This window comes from Sinohyriopsis cumingii, chromosome 17 (genome assembly GCF_028554795.1).
Source record: "Sinohyriopsis cumingii isolate HCF-2022 chromosome 17, ASM2855479v2, whole genome shotgun sequence".
Classification (NCBI taxonomy): Eukaryota; Metazoa; Mollusca; class Bivalvia; order Unionida; family Unionidae; genus Sinohyriopsis; species Sinohyriopsis cumingii.
In genome coordinates, this window is record NC_142977.1 from 7,639,991 (window position 1) to 7,659,683 (window position 19,693).

General features: G+C 40.7%; 1 protein-coding gene across 1 annotated transcript in view; it reads right to left on the reverse strand.

The window, feature by feature from the left end:
• The window catches only part of LOC149777700 (cholesterol 7-desaturase nvd-like), a 52,330-nt gene extending 42,200 nt beyond the window's left edge, over positions 1-10,130 (reverse strand). Inside the window, exon 1 of the mRNA XM_089938751.1 lies at positions 9,546-10,130. Within this exon, the coding sequence (XP_089794877.1) occupies positions 9,546-9,951 (406 nt within the window). The 5' untranslated portion in view covers positions 9,952-10,130. The remainder of the gene's footprint in view (positions 1-9,545) is intronic.
• Positions 10,131-19,693: the final 9,563 nt, after the last annotated feature.

The following is a 19,693-nucleotide window of genomic DNA, read 5'->3' on the forward strand; positions in this document are numbered from 1 at the left end:
GTTACAACGTGTCACCAAAAAAGAAGACGACGTGTACGACATCGAAAGCATTCTCGAACGCAGAACCCGTAAAGTGGGCAAACGACGTGTCAAAGAAGTCAAAGTACGTTGGAAAGGATATCCACCCAGTTTTGATTCTTGGATCGACGCTTCGCAAGTCATCGACTATAAAAAGAAGTGACCATCATGCCCTTTCACACAGCAGACGCAGCTACGTCGACCACTCCTCCTTCACCTAGTTCTTCTGTGCAAGATTTACAAAAACAACCCTTGTGGGTGTGGTGTGGAGAACGTGTGCCTAAAACGCAAATCGTCTTTTTCTGCCAAATCTTCGTGGTGTATTGTGTCATCGGGGCAGCCATCGCCAATTTGAGTTTGCAACAAGGAGACAAACAATTGAACCATTTTATTGAGCAGTTGCATCGGTTACCTGCTTCCTAATCCCTCCCTGAAATTCACCTCGAACGGGAACCACGGGAACCTTGTGTCCAGTGCCAGTGTCAGTCACCACTTCAATCACAACCAGAACCCCATTTTAGACGGAGACACGCCTCTGACGTCCAGTAACCCCTCGGACAGCCACAGAACTCTGGAATTATGAGTCACCAAAACCAATTTTACTTAACTTTACCCAGTGACACTTCCATGGAGGTGTTTCCCAAGAACACGTTGTGCTGTTACACGGCCAAATTACCTCAGGCCATCCAGTTAGATCACGAAGCCCATTGGGAAGTGGCTTTAGTAGAAATGATTCACCCGACCCAAGTCCTCAATGTCCTTCCCAATCAAAATTTTTTTGATGTGGAAGTTCATGACGAGCAAATGCAACAGTGGATGGATAGCAATGTCAAATATGACAAGAAAACCCGTACACAAAAGTACACCACCTATCACTTGTTCATTCCCCCAGGCTATTATTTTAGTGGTCAACATTTGGTCAGCACCATAACCTCCAGGTTTAATGTCGTGTTTCTGAAAGCTTTGGAGCATGTCAACAAAAATGTCACCATGGAGTACCACAAAGCAGCTCGTCGCTTCTTGATGAAATTTGAACGGAGTAAAATCCTGTCCATTTTATTTTGTCCTGAATTGTATGACATGTTGGGCGGAGACATGGACATGAGAAAGACCATGATCAAGAAAAACGAATTACCCATCGTTTACGACAACGAGTCTTTTAGCAAGTTATTTCGTACCTCGGTAGAACTGAACCAAGGACTGAATTTGATGTTCGTGTATTCCGATGTGGTGGAGTACAACGTGGTGGGACACACCTCCGTACCGTTACTGCGTGTCATTCCTTTCAAAGTGGATTCTGCCACGAACACTGACGAGGAAGGTGGAAACACTTACCACGTCCACCGCGAATTTGTCCATCCTCACTATTTGCCTGTCAGTAAGTCGTATTTGGACACGGTCAACATTGCTATAAAAGGAGATCTGGGACAAAATATTCCATTCACCAAAGGAAAAGTCACGGTGAAACTCCATTTTCGAAAACGGTTCTCTCACGACTCTTAAGTCATGTATCCAGTGTACCGAGGGGTTGCTCAACAGCGAGGACACGGCTTAGGAGATATGTTAAAATCGGCCTTTCGTTCGGTGGCCCCGGTGTTGAAACCGATGGTAACACGCGGATTGCACGCCTTGAAAGATGCGGCACTGACGCAAGGCAAAGAATTTCTCCAAAATGTCATCATCGACAAACAAAACCCTAAAGAAGCCTTCATGAGGGCAGGCAAAAATGTCTTGCTGCAAACGGGCAAAGACATTTTAGGCCAACGAGAAACACCTATAAATGCCCTGCACGCTACCGAGTCAGGCATTCAGCAAGGACAAGGCAGAAAGAGACGACGAAGAAAACACCCTTTCACCAGACTTCAAGCGAGAAAGGCCAAGAAAAGAAGAACCGTTCGAGACTTAGACGTTTTCGATTATTGAGAAAAGAGACAAAAAAATGATGCACCGAGAATCTTGCGCTTGTTCCAAGACGGAACTGGATCTGTTTGCCATGCCCCCCACGATGATGACGATGCAAGAATCCCAGTGGGTGGAATTTCACCCCGTCTCCTCACTGACCGATTCCGCTCCCATCGAGTTTGAAATCAAAGGACAGCCCGAAGATTACATCGATCTGAATAGCAGTTACTTGTACCTGAAAGTCAAAATTCTAGATAAGACTGGAGGTGCTATAGACGATGAAGCAGTAGCTCCCGTCAACAATTTCATGCATTCCTTGTTCAGTGGAGTGGACTTGTACTTGAATAACAAACTGGTCAGTAGCAGCATGGATACTTACCCTTATCGTGCCTACCTGGAAAATCTCTTGACGTACGGAATAGATGCCAAGAACACTCATCTCAATGCCTGTGTGGTATGGGAAGCTGACGAACCTACCAAGTTTGAAATATTGGAAACTGATGAAAAGAAAGACAACAATGATGGATTTGTAGAACGAAGAAAGAGAATCACGGGAGCCGACACAAGTTTAGAACTGATGGATCGTTTGCATTTGGACATGTGGTTGCAAGAAAAGTATTTGCTGAACGGGGTGGATGTCCGCCTGAGACTGAATCGTAGCAGTGCCGCTTTCCATTTGATGGCTGATAGTGACGGTTACAAAACCAAAATCCTAGAAGCCAGACTCTACGTACGCCGTGTGGAAGTGTTACCTAAAGTGGGAAACGACATCAGTCAGACGTTGAGCAGAACGACCGCCAAGTATCCCATACGACGCGTGGAAGTGAAAACCTTCACCATTCCCAAGGGACAGCGATCCATGATCGAAGATCATCTGTTCCAAGGACAGTTACCCAAACGTTTGATCGTTGGTATCGTCGAGAATACAGCCTTCAACGGAGCTGCCGAAAAAAATCCTTTCTACTTTCAACACTTTGGTGTGTCCAAAATCGAAGTCAGTCGCGATGGCAAGACCTTGTGTACCCGACCTTTCGAACCCGACTTTACCAAGAAGAATTAGTTGAGATCGTACTTGTCCCTGTACGAAGCCACCGGACAGTTAGGAACCAACACCAGTCACGGTATTACGTACGAGGATTATGCAGGAGGCTACGCTTTGTGGGCTTTCGATTTCACTCCAGACCAAGGCAGCGACGAGGGACATTTCCACCCTATAAAATCCGGCCAGATTCGTGTGGAAATTCAGTTTAAAGACCTAGACCCTGATGAAACGGTGAACGTTATCCTGTATGCAGAATTCGATAATACGATAGAAATCAACAGTTTGAGAGAAGTCATCCTAGATTACTAGAAACCATGGAAGACTGTTATCCCTCTTTACCTAGTGGAGAAACTTTTAGTGTTGGATTATTGTTAAAAAATGTTAGAGTTGTTGTTTAGTGTTAAGTAATTTTTGAATAAAAACTGTTGTGTTTTGAAAAAATTGTTTGATGTTATATTGTTGGATTATTGTTAAAAATGTTAGAGTTGTTGTTTAGTGTTAAGTGATTTTTGAATAAAAAATGTTGTGTTTTGAAAAAAATGCCTTTGTCTTTTGTTTAGCTATAAGAATGTTGGATTGATGCTCTTTCATTTCTTACTATCCCTCTCATGACACTCACTAAACGTTGCGACTCAAAAACCGTGTGGGGGATGTTTTCCTTCACGTCCGCGCTTTGACTTTAAGAACCGGGGTTGTTTCCAGTCTAACCATCCATTGTCGACTCATCCTCCTACGAAGATGTGCTCCAAACTAGCTAAACTCAACGAAGCCTACGTGAATTTGCATAGGGTCAGACACAGTCTGATACCGAAGCCAGAAGAAATAGAGAATGTGAGAATGTTAAAAATCACTGAAGACCTGATAGAAGAGCTCTTCAGAGAAGAAATGAACAGGGAAAAAGAAGAATGGACAGAGAAGTACAGACTTCAGAGACAGCAGCAACAGCAGCAACAACAACAACAGCAGCAGCAACCTGAAGCTGACAGAGGCTTTGTCGATTGTCGTATCGACACCAAAGAGTTCTTCTTCTCTTTTCGAAGAAGCAGACCTATCGCCAGAAAGTCTATCCTCAGAGGACATCGCATTCTTGGAAACTAAAAAGAATGCCATAGCAGACAAAAAAAAAAAAAAACAGCCCTTTTCAGGGCTACCCAATACTCTAGAAAAGAAATAACAATCGATTTGCCAATGTGTGTAGGTAGAGTAGTGTGAAAATAAACACTAACTCTTTTTTAAAAAATGTGAGGGTATGTGTTTGTGTGTTTGTGTTTGTAAGTGGTTAAGTAAGTTGGTATGGATAGTAGATTAAAATGATGTCTTTTTTGGTGTTTGAGGTGTAAATTTGGGGTTAGATTGGATTGCTTTGCGTATGTGGATAGTCTATTGAAGTGATTTATAAAAAATTTTAAAATAGTGATGGGTAGCATAAAAAGTGAGTGAGTGTTTCTTTTAGGTCCGCGCGTTGTTGTTTTTTGGTCATGATGTAGGTAAGATCAATTTTATGTTTTTAGGGGATGTTTTCCTTCACGTCCGCGCTTTCACTATAAATTGAAACTCGATCGGCAGTCCAACTACCCTTGTTGATTGATCAACACCAAAAATGAACACGAGACTGGAGAAACTGTTGGAACTTCATGTGCATCTGGAATATGCCAGGCGCCTGTCGAATGAACTGGCCGCGGAAGCCATTGTGGAAGACGGAAGGATGAGAGAGGAGGAGGAAAGAAGAAATAAAGAAGAGGAGGTGAGAAGATATAAAGAAGAGGAGGAAAGAAGATACAAAGAGGAGGAGAGAAGATACAAAGAAGAGGAGGATGAAAGGGAGAAAAGAAGAAAAAATTTCAGAATCCCAGAAACCGAAAATTGGGATTCTGAAGCCACATATCCTGCCTCTGCTCTCTCCCCCAAAAAGGTAAAACGTAACTGGGGGACAAGATGTGTATGTGGCGCCAGGCCTGGAAGGTGCCACCATTAACCAGGTGTCCATGAAGTTCCAAAAAAACAGCCCTTTTCAGGGCTACCCAATACTCTAGAAAAGAAATAACCATCAATTTGCCAATGTGTAGGTAGAGTAGTGTGAATATAAACATAACTCTTTTCTAAGATAGTGGGAGGGTATGTGTTTGTGTGTTGGTGTTTGTAAGAGCTAAGGTATGTTTGTGTGAATAGTAGATTATGGGTTTCTTTATTGTTTATTTTGTGTGTTTGTGTTTGTGTTTGTAACTGCTCACGTAAGTTTGTGTGAATAGTAGATTATGGGTTTGTTTATTGTTTCTTAGCGTATGTGGAGAGTATAGTTTTGGTTTTATTATATGAAATGAGAAAGTAGGGGATGTTTTCCTTCACGTCCGCGCGTTGTTTGGTCATGATCTAGGTAAGATCAATTTTATGTTTTTTAGGGGATGTTTTCCATCACGTCCGCGCTTTCACTATAAGAACCCACAAAGTTTGATGTTGGAACCATTCTAAGGAATAACTGAGACAAAAATGACTCAAGTATCAGTTCTATTTAATTTATTGAGAGACATCTATTTCTGGATAATGGATGTAGAATATGTTTTAGGAAGAATAGAAGAGGAATGGAGGCATGGAGATATGAAAGACTTTGTAACGAGTCAAGTTCAAGGCCTAAAGACAGCAAGAGATATCATAGCAGGGATGATTGAAGAAGAAGTCAGTAAGTCAAGAGGCTTCATTAACCCACCTTACTTCAGAGTGGGAAGTTTGAAGGAAGCACTGGATCATATCATCCAAGTCCGGTGCTTCCTAGAAAAAATATTGTACTGGACAGAGTGGAGAAATGTAAAATGGGGATTGGAAAAGGTGAAGAAAGGGGAAGATCTGATGAGAAAAGTAATGGAGGAAGAAGTAGAGAAGATTAAAGTGAAATGGAGGGAAGAAAGAAAAGATGTGGAAAGCAAAAAGAAACAGACAGAGTTTGAGAGGATGAATGAGAATTGGATCAAAGTCCAGGAAAAGTTTAGAGCCTTGGGCCATCCAGACTGGATGCCAGAGGAGAAAAAGAAGAAGAAAGGAATAATGGAAAAAGTGAAGACTTGGTGGAAGAAGTTAAGGAGTTAGAAGAAGAAGAAGAAGAAACCCAAAGGCCCTTTTCAGGGCCAGCCATATTTCTCGAAAAGAGATAGCCTTTCCATTGCCTACCCCTTTTTTTAAATTTAAATTTAAATTTAAATTTTAAAAAAAAAAATCCCATATTCAATTCCCCTTGTCCCTAGACAAACCCACACTATAGTTCCATGTTAAATTCCCCTTGTCGCTAGAGTGACCCACGATTTTTCTCCATGTTAATTTCCCTTGTCGCTAATCTGACCCACGATTTTTCGCCATGTTAAATTTCCCTTGTCGCTAATCTGACCCAGGGGTCTCTGTAATGCTAATTCCCATTATCGCTAATGTACCCCACCTTACTACTAACCATATTGTAATAAATCGACGTCTTTCCTAGCTGCTACTCACATTCCTACTGGAACCATTACATAATTAGACCTCTTAGACTAACCATTACACCCCGCTGTTGGCTGTAAGTTACTAGATGAACTGTGTCAGTCGTTACACGTTCTTGATGCTAACTCCATCGGTTTTCTCGGTTGAAAAGAATTTACAACTTAATTACAAAAACGAAGTAATGGACTATACTCCTTGTCCCTAATCTGTTACTTAGTTAAGTAGATATTCATTGACATACATTTCCTAAAATAGAAATATCAATTCTCAGCGCATATGATACAAATCATTCAAGACAGATAATTTACACCTAACCAATCGTATCAGAGTAATGCGTGAAATCTTTAGGATATACGATTCCTATAACATTCAATACAAATAAATTATTCTCACAATTCGTATCTCAGTAATGTATGAAACTCCTAAACTGGATGATTTATATTATATTCAAGACAGATGAATGTACGATTATTTTCTGAACTCAAGGAAAATTGAAGTATGAATTTAAAACGAAAAAAATCAACAAATAATTTCAAACTTACATCAAAGAACATATCTGATGCAGATCAGACTAACCTTCCGCTTTACTAAGACTCGTTCTTACTGAGAAGTTGAAGCTCTCTTTTTCGGGCGCCCTCAACTTTCCGACATACATCAGTTGGACAGTCTAACGAGAAATCTTGTTATTTCCCGGAGCTGAATTATGGCTCCCCTCAGGGTGGCGCTCTACAGTTTCGTATTTTGCATACGGTTAGAATTTTTTTTTTTAAAAAAGAATTTCCCCGGGTTTCCTCATTAGTTATATTGGCTATTTAAAAAAATACCTTGTATATCTAAAGATTGTTCAAAGAACCTTTAATTCCTTTTATTTTGGTGTATGATTGATGAGTGTAATATGGGTTATAGAAAATAAATCTTGGGCTCACTTGAGATTCGCACCTCTCAAAAACTGCGAGTTCTGCTTGGTTATTTTCACTTCCTGGACTCCAGAGGTAAATTGTAATAAAAAGAGCCGATACCTTTTTTTGATATATATTTTACATGTTTGGTAATTAATTAATTGCACTTTCAGAAGCTGGTATTATCTAGTCTGGCAGAATTCATTTTCCCTATTTCAATAGCTGCTAAAGATAGTGTACTTTAGACTCATTCAGGCTGATTTTTTAGCGCAAGGGAGCAGTCATTTTAGTTAGCTGTGTGCTTAGATCATGTACAATTTTCAAAGGTACAAATATCCAAAGATAAGTCAGCCATAGTACATGAAAGTAGCATAGAGATATGTCAACATTCTCTCCACTGTGCGTGTTTCAAACGCAAACAACTTCACCTTACATACGTCACTCTCTCAAAGTGCATAATAGCTGGTGAGCCCCTCCCCCCCACGCAGACTGACTCATTTCGCGAGTGAGCTTATTTAAAACTTTGAATTTTGTCTGGGAACACATGCCTGCCGTTTACTTTAGCTAATCAGGATTAGTTTCTCTAACTGCCATTTTTTTAACACTGCCATCTAAGTCAGAATAACTCTCTCTAGACCGCCTTTATTAATAACCATGCTGGAAAATGTTACGTTGTGATATATGTTTCAAATAGCCCAAGATTTCGCAAATGTTGGCTCTGGTTTGTCTTATCATTTTCCGCTAAAAGAGCTTGTGTTAACATATCTCTCTCACCGTTATCGAACAGACTCTAACTAAAACTCAATTATGCCTCCAAATAAGAGAAGTTAAATGTCATAAGTTACCAAGTTATTGCGAGGCAAGCCCATACGTCAGTCTTAATGGTTACTTGTCACGCTGACCAAGACAGAAAGTAGTGCGAAATTATTAAAAAAATTGTGCACCATTTATGTATGTATGTATGTATGTATGCATGCATGCATGCATGCATGCATGCATGTATGTATGTATGTATGTATGTATGTATGTATGTATGTATGTATGTATGTATGTATGTATACGGGGTGTGCTGGTCAGATCTGGGACCGATTCCGAATATTACCCTATGGATGGTGGTGTTCGCTCACCTGTGCGATCTCTCTCTCTCTCTCTCTCTCTCTCCATGTAATAAATCATGAAGTCATCATTCAAACATTCGAAAAATAAAAATCATATTACAAAATCTTGTTTTACGTTCTATTTCAGCTGTATTTTGTTTGTATTGTTTTATTGTTTTGTTATATATTCTAGTCATGTTAACGATATAGCTTTTGTCAGTATCATAACGCTACCCTTCTTATATACATTTCGGCTTTACATTTGATATATACTTATGCCTATTCTTATGTTTTCATCTTGAAACTTAATTTGATCTTTTTTGTACTAACTTTTCGTATCATGTTCAGTGTTCACGATACAAAATGTGGGACGCATGTGACTGAGAGGCTGAGCAAAAGTGCAAATAGCAGTTTTGATGGACAACGAGTTTTACGAGGTTTGCATAAAATAGGTAAAAACTCTCCAATGTCGTGGGCCTCTCTTTCATAGTAACATTACACACCGTCCAGTGTTATACGAATGGCCTATCTTTCTCAAAAACATGACACGCCTCCGTTGTAATATGAATTGACCATATTTCTCAGTAACATTACACCCCTCCGTTGTAATATGAATGGCCTTTTTTCTCAGTAACCTTTCACGCCTCCGTTGTAATATGAATGGCCTTTTTTATCAGCAACATATCACACTTTCTTGTTGTTGTTGTAGGGTTTTCAGCACATGTTAGGCTATACATGGCGGCCAGTATTAATGGTGGAGGAAGAACCAGGGAAAACCCCGGAAAGAACCACCGACCCACGAGAAGCTACTGGCAAGCTTTCTCACATACCCACATTGGCTGAATCCGAGGCTCGAACCCACGCAGACAGAGGTGAGATGGCAGTGATCCGTAACGGAGAACGTTTTAGACCACTCGGCCACTCGGGGCCCCCACTTCCGTTGTAATATGAATGACCTTTCTTCTCAGTAATTTCTACTTTAAAAAATCCTGTCAAAGAAAATATCCGGTCTCTCTTGAAAGATAAAATGGTCGATTTATAAAATATGTACACGAAAATGATTGGCACATAAAGAAGAGAAAAGTGGAAAAAGGCAGACAGGCAAATGGATATACAATTTACCTAATACTGATATGCTCTTGCTCTCTCCTTTCTTAATCCTGAAGGATTCTGTTAAACCAAACCAGCCATTTGGGTACACTGGTGGAATTTCACCAACTAGCCTTCTTTTTCGCACTGAGTTTGCAATTTCTTTCATATCCCATTTTCCGTCTGCTTGATATCCTATATCCCCAAGCAGTCGAACTCGATCTAATGGGTCGAATAATAACTTTTTTCCAAAGAATACCAGAATTCCAAATACACCCAGAAATATGTAAAAATACAGTGATGTATTGTCAAATAGTGATAACAAATAGCTCCATGTCTCTCCGACTCCGGGCAGCGGAATCTCCAGTAGTTTGTCAGTTACTGAAGCGGACACTGCTACAATGAACAATATAAAAAAAATCGCACTAAAAGTATTCATCCTCACAGTTGTAAAGCTTATACAACGACAGCATGTAAACTAGAGCGCTTTGCCACCGGTGCAGTGGTAGTCCAACTACCCGTCAAATGTGGATCCAGCAGTTCAATATAAACCACGGATTAATCGTGTGCTGATCATCCCTACCGACTATGCCCAAGAGGGTTTTCATAACACGTCACCAATTATGCGAACCAATGGTTACGTGGAGTCACGTGATCCACAAACTTATACACAATGTGGTTTAGACCTTGGTATTGATTTAAAATATTCAACTTATATTTAAAGAAGCTGTATTGAAAATGGTATGCGATTGTATCGTAGTTGGTTGTAGCAATAACAACATAAAACATCCGGACAAAAGATTTTGTGTTATACCGGTTCTTAAGAAGCACGAAGACAAATAGGCGTTGAGTGAAAGAAGACGGCAAGAATGAATATGCAGAACAAACAGAAAGACAATCAACTCAAATGTTGTGAAGCCATGGCACAGAGTTTGCTCTGACAGCTTTATTTCATGTATGTTAAATGCCACACAATCCATATATTCCATTATATACGTAATGCACTCTCAGATGAGTGGTTCGGTATATACTGATGGCGGAAGTGTACATAATGTTGATACACATAATAGCAATATATTTTACTTTGTTAATTCAAGTTTAACATTAATACACTATGGTGTGTATCTATAATTTTTTAGTCTGATATGTATGTGTGCACACATTGATACACAACTTGCATTATTGTTGTGTATCTGCCTGTCAAATGATATGTATGTCCACGTGTATGTATGTATGTATGTCCACATGTATATATATATATATATGTTCACGTGTACATGCAAAGAGGGTTGTGTGCATTGATGCACTACTGGTAGTAATTGTGTGCATCTGCCTATCATGTATGTTTGCATGTATGTATGTACATGAAATGGTGTGCGTTTTGATTGACTAATCACGGTTGTCAAAACGCGCTATTCCATCACACACTCGTTTAACAACCTGAAATGGCCACATCCACCATGACTGCAGTTTGCTTGACAGTCGTGGTTTCCTTTGCGGAATGTAAACCCAAACCAAATCACCCAATTAGAACTGTTTCGGTTTCAAATGATTGACGTAGAATATCTTCTTGTGCAACATCCTTTGGTTTCGGTAGTAGTGAACAATTGATGGGCTAAACGCACATATGTTGGGCATACGTATATACGAGTTGGCCGTCCAAAACTGAATGTAGAGATAAATGGCACCAAGGATTTTTGGAGTGAAATTTTGTAGACTCCTGGACAAATACACATTTTCCCTGAGTTTTAAGGGGACATCTGTTTGATGACGCCCACATTTAGCATCACATGGTTGTTATCTCTGCCACAGAAGACCTTTGTGGAACTCAAGGGGCTCCCTTTGGGCCCATAAACTTTTAACTTCACTGCATTGGCCTGAAACTCCACTCCAATCAATCTCCTGAGCCTGGCTATGGATAGGTCATTATTCCTGCACTGACACTATAGCAGCAATGATACCGTATCGGCCGATATATATGTTACCGTATTAATCACTTTTCGAGCCTAACTTAAGCAACTGTGTGTAGCTCATTTTTCTATATTTTCACAACTTGTTTATGTCTCATGCGGTGTCGGCATGGCTTTCTTCATAATGCGTCTGCATTTCTATGGCTCATTTCTTGTCAATGTAGGATTTCAATGTCGTAGAAAACCAGCATCTCAAGCCACCTGACCAGTTGACCTTCTGTTCTTTAGCGTCATGAGCCAACAGCATGCTATGTACTCAGTAAGAAATGGGGCCCATGTAAGTATGGTTTGAAATGTTTCACAAAGTATACTTCAACAAGTAATTATTTCCTTTTCACAGAATAGGATAACTCTGATTTAGACAGGGTCCTACTTACATAAGCCAAGACGTTCTTCACACTCACGTACCAATGATATCACTTCACCTGTTCCATTTTCACTTGCGTCAGTATCCAGAATGAAATGTTTCGTCATGTTTTATTCACTATTGTTCATTGTGAGTCTAAGTGAAACATAGGAGGGGAAAAGTAAGGACGAATTTGGCAACTCTTCTAATGGATTTAAACATTCTGATAGTTAAGAACAATGTTAGGGGTAGAAACAGCCGGAGTGTCTGTTTTTGCTAAAGACAAGTTACTGAACTCTGGTCGTGTGAGATGCATATTTCCTCATTTTGACAATTGTGCATTTTAATACAATGTTATTCATTAACGTTAAAGACATAATTCTATGTTGTTTATACATTTCTCCTAAAGGATGTCCTTTATATGACCGATGTGAAGAGAAAGATGGCGTTGTTCGAATCATGATAAGCGAGAGTAAGATCACTTTTTTCCAGATGCGCCCAGGGGCGTATCTACCGAATAACAAGAGCATGCATTACATAGGGGCCCCCGAGCACAGGGGGCGCACAAGCCCATCCAAGCAACTATTTTTTTAAATTAAAAATACTAATGAAAGAAACTAGGAACAGGCTATATACCACCCCTCAAATACCGTAGATCTGGACTCGTAAAATTGCTATTAATATTGCTGGCCCATCGGTAAGCTTTGCATAAGGGCCCAAATATCCCATTTTCGCTAGCCGAGGTTCCGTTATGTTAACCCTATCTACACCTTGGCGGATCGAGCAGACATTTCTATACTTCGGATCTGTGAATTTCATTGGATACATACGACGGCAAGCCACCACATCCAATCAACATTAAGTTGTTTGAATCCATTAAATCCAATAGATTTCGCTACGACAAAGCATTAAAATATCTGATCGATTTGCCAAGGTGTAGATATTGTTAACATTTCGGAACTTTGACAAGCGAAGAGCCAAATATCCTAGCTAATAAAAATTGCCAGAGGCATATAGGCAAACCGTGCATACTGGCCCACATATCCTGTCTACGCCACTATTAGAAAAACCATTTTCCCAGCTATTAACAATTGCAGAGGCCTATAGGTAAACCGTGCATACTGGCCCATATATCCTATCTACGCCACTATTATAATAACCATTTTCCTAGCTATTAACAATTCCAGAGGTCTATAGGCAAACCATGCACACTGGCCCATATATCCTATCTACTCCACTATTAGAAAAACCATTTTCCTAGCCTATCTACGGCACTGGATGCGCTACTGTTTTTGACAGGCGATTTTAATACAAAAATTAGGAATTTGAAAGACCTTATCACTGATGATAATGTAGAATATGTATATACTGTATGAAAGGGATTCGTTTTCATCACCAAGAAAAGGCAAAAATTGTGCGAGGTATACTTTCGGTGCATTAAATGTGTTGTGCATTTGGAATACTCGCTTTAAATCGCAGGTTGAATGATGATTTTGATGGCAATGTTACATGCATGACTAACAAAGGTGCGAGCATTGTAGACTACGTGATTGCTTTCTCAGGACTTAACCAGTTTATAATATACTTTGAAGAAAGAGATTAAAGCGTACTTTTTTCATTAAAATATCTTAAATTTTCCATATAATTGTTTAGAAGATAATGCAAACAATGATTATATAGACGGTAGTTTTTGAAACAGTTGATATATCTTTTAAACTTTGCATACTGGCCCAGCTTTTAATGAGAGGTTCCTACTGAGGTGTGTGTGTGTGTGTGTGTGTGTGACAAAATATTAACCACAGTGAGTCTGTACACGTGTCACTGAATTTGTTTTATACGTCTGCGGATTTATTAAAGTTCGACATAGGCTCTTCTATAACAAGTTAATCTCAACCTGTTTAGTGGGATACTGATTGTGAAAATAGCAAAGGTGATAAAAACAAATTGTTATAAAGTTTAGGTATAATTAACTCTCTAGTTAATCTTGAGCTGTATAACATGCAAAAAGTAAATTCAGATGTATATTTAAGTAAAGAAAGAAAATAGCAAGAGAAACAGAGGAGCGTTCTCATTTCTGTGAGAGATAACCTACACACATTTTGGAAAACGCTCTTAGATCCTGTTGTAACAGGGCTTATTTTAGCATATAAAGAAATTGCTTCAGAGTGGAATAATTAATAATTAGTTTAAAGACATACTATATTCAGAAAAAAGTTGTTGATGGAGAGGAACTATTTTAGATATACATCGAAATGAAAATATCTTTGAAGAGAAAGTTGTACACATTATACTTAGACTAAAATCTGGAATAGGTTGCAGTCCAGATGAAAAAAGAATTGACTATGCCGTTTCTTACACCATTGTCAGTAGCAACGTTTAACAAAAATTTGAATGCTGGTATCATTTCTAGTTTATATGGAGAATGTATTATATGGCCACTAGAAGGTATTATAGGGCCACGAGAAGGTATTAAATGGCCACGAGAAGGTATTCTATGGCCACGAGAAGGTATTATATGGCCACGAGAAGGTATTATATGGCCACGAGAAGTATTATATGGCCACGAGAAGTATTATATGGCCACGAGAAGGTATTATAGGGCCACGAGAAGGTATCATAGGGCCACAAGAAGGTATTGTAGGGCCACTAGAAGGTATTATATGGCCAGGAGAAAGTATTATAGGGCCACTATAAGGTATTATAGGGCCACGAGAAGGTATTATATGGCCACGAGAAGGTATTATATGACCACGAGAAGGTATTATAGGGCCACGAGAAGGTATTATAGGGCCACAAGAAGGTATTATATGGTCACGAGAAGGTAGTATATGGCCACGAGAAGTATTATAGGGCCACGAGAAGGTATTATAGGGCCACGAGAAGGTATCATAGGGCCACGAGAAGGTATTATAGGGCCACGAGAAGGCATTATATGGTCACGAGAAGGTATTATATGGCCACAAGAAGGTATTATAGGGCCACGAGAAGGTAGTATAGGGCCACGAGAAGGTATTATATGGTCATGAGAAGTATTATATGGCCACGAGAAGGTATTATATGGCCACGAAAAGGTATTATATGGCCACTAGAAGGGATTATAGGGCCACGAGAAGGTATTATATGACCACTAGTAGCTAGCATATGGCGACTAGAAGGTACTATATGGCCACGAGAAGGTATTATAGGGCCACTATAAGGTAGTATATGGCAACTAGAAGCTATTATATGACCACTAGTAGGTAGTATATGGCGACTAGAAGGTAGCATATGGCCACTAGAAGGTAGTATATGGTCACTAGAAGGTATCATAGGGCCACGAGAAGGTATTATAGGGCCAGTATAAGGTAGTATATGGCCACGAGAAGGTATCATATGGCCACTACAAGGTATTATAGGGCCACAAGAAGGTATCATAGTGCCACGAGAAGGTACTATAGGGCTACGAGAAGGTATTATATGGTCACGAGAAGTACTATAGGGCCACTAGAAGGTATTATAGGGCCACGAGAAGTATTATATGACCACGAGAAGGTATTATAGGACCACTAGAAGGTATTATAGGGCTACGAGAAGGTATTATAGGGCCATTAGAAGGTATCATAGGGCTACGAGAAGGTATTATAGGGCCATGAGAAGTATTATATGGCCACGAGAAGGTATTACAGGGCCATGAGAAGGTATTATAGGGCCACAAGAAGGTATTATATGGTCACGAGAAGGTAGTATATGGCCACGAGAAGGTATTATATGGCCACGAGAAGGTATCATATGGTCACGAGAAGTATTATATGGCCACGAGAAGTATTATAGGGCCACGAGAAGGTATTATAGGGCCACGAGAAGGTATTATAGGGTCACAAGAAGGTATTATATGGTCACGAGAAGGTAGTATATGGCCACGAGAAGGTATTATATGGCCACGAGAAGGTATCATATGGTCACGAGAAGTATTATATGGCCACGAGAAGTATTATAGGGCCACGAGAAGGTATTATAGGGCCACGAGAAGGTATTATAGGGCCACTAGAAGGTATTACAGGGCCATGAGAAGGTATTATAGGGCCACAAGAAGGTAGTATATGGCCACGAGAAGGTATTATATGGCCACGAGAAGGTATCATATGGTCACGAGAAGTATTATATGGCCACGAGAAGGTATTATAGGGCCACGAGAAGGTATTATAGGGCCACTAGAAGGTATTACAGGGCCATGAGAAGGTATTATAGGACCACGAGAAGGTATTATATGGTCACGAGAAGGTATCATAGGGCCAAGAGAAGTATTATATGGCCACGAGAAGGTGTTATATGGTCACGAGAAGGTATTATAGGGACACGAGAAGGTATTATATGGTCACGAGAAGGTATTATATGGCCATGAGAAGGTATTATATGGTCACGAGAAGTATTATATGGCCACGAGAAGGTATTATATGGTCACGAGAAGGTATTATATGGTCACGAGAAGGTATTATAGGACCACGAGAAGGTAGTATATGACCACGAGAAGGTATTATAGGGCCACTAGAAGGTATTATATGGCCACGAGAAGGTATTATATGGTCACGAGAAGGTATCATAGGGCCACGAGAAGTATTATATGGCCACGAGAAGGTATTATATGGTCACGAGAAGGTATTATATGGCCACGAGAAGGTATTATATGGTCACGAGAAGGTATTATATGGCCATGAGAAGGTATTATATGGTAACGAGAAGTATTATATGGCCACGAGAAGGGATTATATGGTCACGAGAAGGTATTATATGGCCACGAGAAGGTATTATAGGGCCACGAGAAGGTATTATAGGGCCACGAGAAGGTATTATATGGTCACGAGAAGGTATCATATGGTCACGAGAAGTATTATATGGCCACGAGAAGGTATTATATGGTCACGAGAAGGTATTATATGGCCACGAGAAGGTATTATAGGGCCACGAGAAGGTATTATAGGGCCACGAGAAGGTATTATATGGTCACGAGAAGATATCATAGGGCCACGAGAAGTATTATATGGCCACGAGAAGGTATTATATGGTCACGAGAAGGTATTATAGGGCCACGAGAAGGTATCATAGGGCCACGAGAAGTATTATATGGCCACTAGAAGGTATTGTATGGCCACGAGAAGGTATTATAGGGTCACGAGAAGGTATTATAGGGCCACGAGAAGGTATTATATGGTCACGAGAAGGTATCATAGGGCCACGAGAAGTATTATACGGCCACGAGAAGGTATTATATGGTCACGAGAAGGTATTATAGGGCCACGAGAAGTATTATATGGCCACGTGAAGGTATCATAGGGCCACGAGAAGGTATTATACGGTCACGAGAAGGTATTATATGGCCACGAGAAGGTATTATATGGTCACGAGAAGTATTATATGGCCACGAGAAGGTATTATATGGTCACGAGAAGGTATTATATGGCCACGAGAAGGTATTATATGGCCACGAGAAGGTATTATATGGTCACGAGAAGGTATCATAGGGCCACGAGAAGTATTATATGGCCACGAGAAGGTATTATATGGTCACGAGAAGGTATTATAGGGCCACGAGAAGTATTATATGGCCACGTGAAGGTATTATAGGGCCACGAGAAGGTATCATAGGGCGACTAGAAGGTATTAGAGGGCCACGGGAAGGTATTATATGGCCACGAGAAGGCATTGTATGGTCACGAGAAGGTATTATAGGGCCACGAGAAGTATTATATGGCCACGAGAAGTATTATATGGCCACGAGAAGGTATTATAGGGCCACGAGAAGGTATCATAGGGCCACTAGAAGGTATTATAGGGCCACGAGAAGGTATTATTGGGCCACGAGAAGGTATTATAGGGCCACGAGAAGTATTATATGGCCACGAGAAGGTATTATAGGGCCACGAGAAGGTATTATATGGTCACGAGAAGGTATTATAGGGCCACGAGAAGTATTATATGGCCACGTGAAGGTATTATAGGGCCACGAGAAGGTATCATAGGGCGACTAGAAGGTATTAGAGGGCCACGGGAAGGTATTGTATGGGCACGAGAAGGTATTATAGGGCCACGAGAAGTATTATATGGCCACGAGAAGGTATTATAGGGCCACGAGAAGGTATCATAGGGCCACTAGAAGGTATTATAGGGCCACGAGAAGGTATTATTGGGCCACGAGAAGGTATTATAGGGCCACGAGAAGTATTATATGGCCACGAGAAGGTATTATAGGGCCACGAGAAGGTATTATATGGTCACGAGAAGGTATTATATGGCCACGAGAAGTATTATAAGGCCACGTGAAGGTATTATAGGGCCACGAGAAGGTATCATAGGGCCACTAGAAGGTATTATAGGGCCACGGGAAGATATTATAGGGCCACGAGAAGGCATTGTATGGTCACGAGAAGGTATTATAGGGCCACGAGAAGTATTATATGGCCACGAGAAGGTATTATAGGGCCACGAGAAGGTATCATAGGGCCACGAGAAGGTATTATAGGGCCACTAGAAGGTATTATTGGGCCACGAGAAGGTATTATAGGGCCACGAGAAGGCATTGTATGGTCACGAGAAGGTATTATAGGGCCACGAGAAGGTATTACAGGGCCATGAGAAGTATTATATGGCCACGTGAAGGTATTATAGGGCCACGAGAAGGTATCATAGGGCCACTAGAAGGTATTATAGTGCCACGGGAAGATATTATAGGGCCACGAGAAGGCATTGTATGGTCACGAGAAGGTATTATAGGGCCACGAGAAGTATTATATGTCCACGAGAAGGTATTATAGGGCCACGAGAAGGTATCATAGGGCCACGAGAAGGTATTATAGGGCCACGAGAAGGTATTATTGGGCCACGAGAAGGTATTATAGGGCCACGAGAAGTATTATAGGGCCACGAGAAGGTATTATAGGGCCACGAGAAGGTATTATAGGGCAACGAGAGGTATTATATGGCCACGAGAAGGTATTATACGGCCACGAGAAGGTATCATAGGGCCACTAGAAGGTATTATAGGGCCACGAAAAGGTATCATATGGCCACGAGAAGGTATTATAGGGCCACTAGAAGGTATTATAGGGCCACGAGAAGGTATTTAGGGCCACTAGAAGGTATTATTGGACCACGAGAAGGTATTATATGGCCACGAGAAGGTATTATATGGCCACAAGAAGGTATCATAGAGCCACGAGAAGTATTATAGGACCACGAAAGGTGTTATATGGCCACGAGAAGGTATTATAGGGCCACTAGAAGGTATTATTGGACCACGAGAAGGTATTATATGGCCACGAGAAGGTATTATATGGCCACTAGAAGGTATCATAGGGCCACGAGAAGTATCATAGGGCCACGAGAAGGTATTATATGGCCACGAGAAGGTATCATAGGGCCACGAGAAGTATCATAGGGCCACGAGAAGGTAGTATATGGCCACTAGAAGGTATCATAGGGCCACGAGAAGGTAATATAGGGCCACTATAAGGTAGTATATGGCCACTAGAAGGTAGTATATGGCCACTAGAAGGTATCATAGGGCCACGTGAAGGTATTATAGGGCCACTATAAGGTAGTATATGGCCACTAGAAGGTATTATATGGCCACTAGAAGGTAGTATATGGCCACTAGAAGGTAGAATATGGCCACTAGAGGGTAGTATATGGCCACTAGAAGGTATCATAGGGCCACGAGAAGGTAGTATAGGGCCACTATAAGGTAGTATATGGCCACTACAAGGTATTATAGGGCCACAAGAAGGTATCATAGTGCCATGAGAAGGTATTATAGGGCCACGAGAAGGTATTATAGGGCCACGAGAAAGTATTATATGGCCACGGGAAGTATTATAGGGCCACGAGAAGTA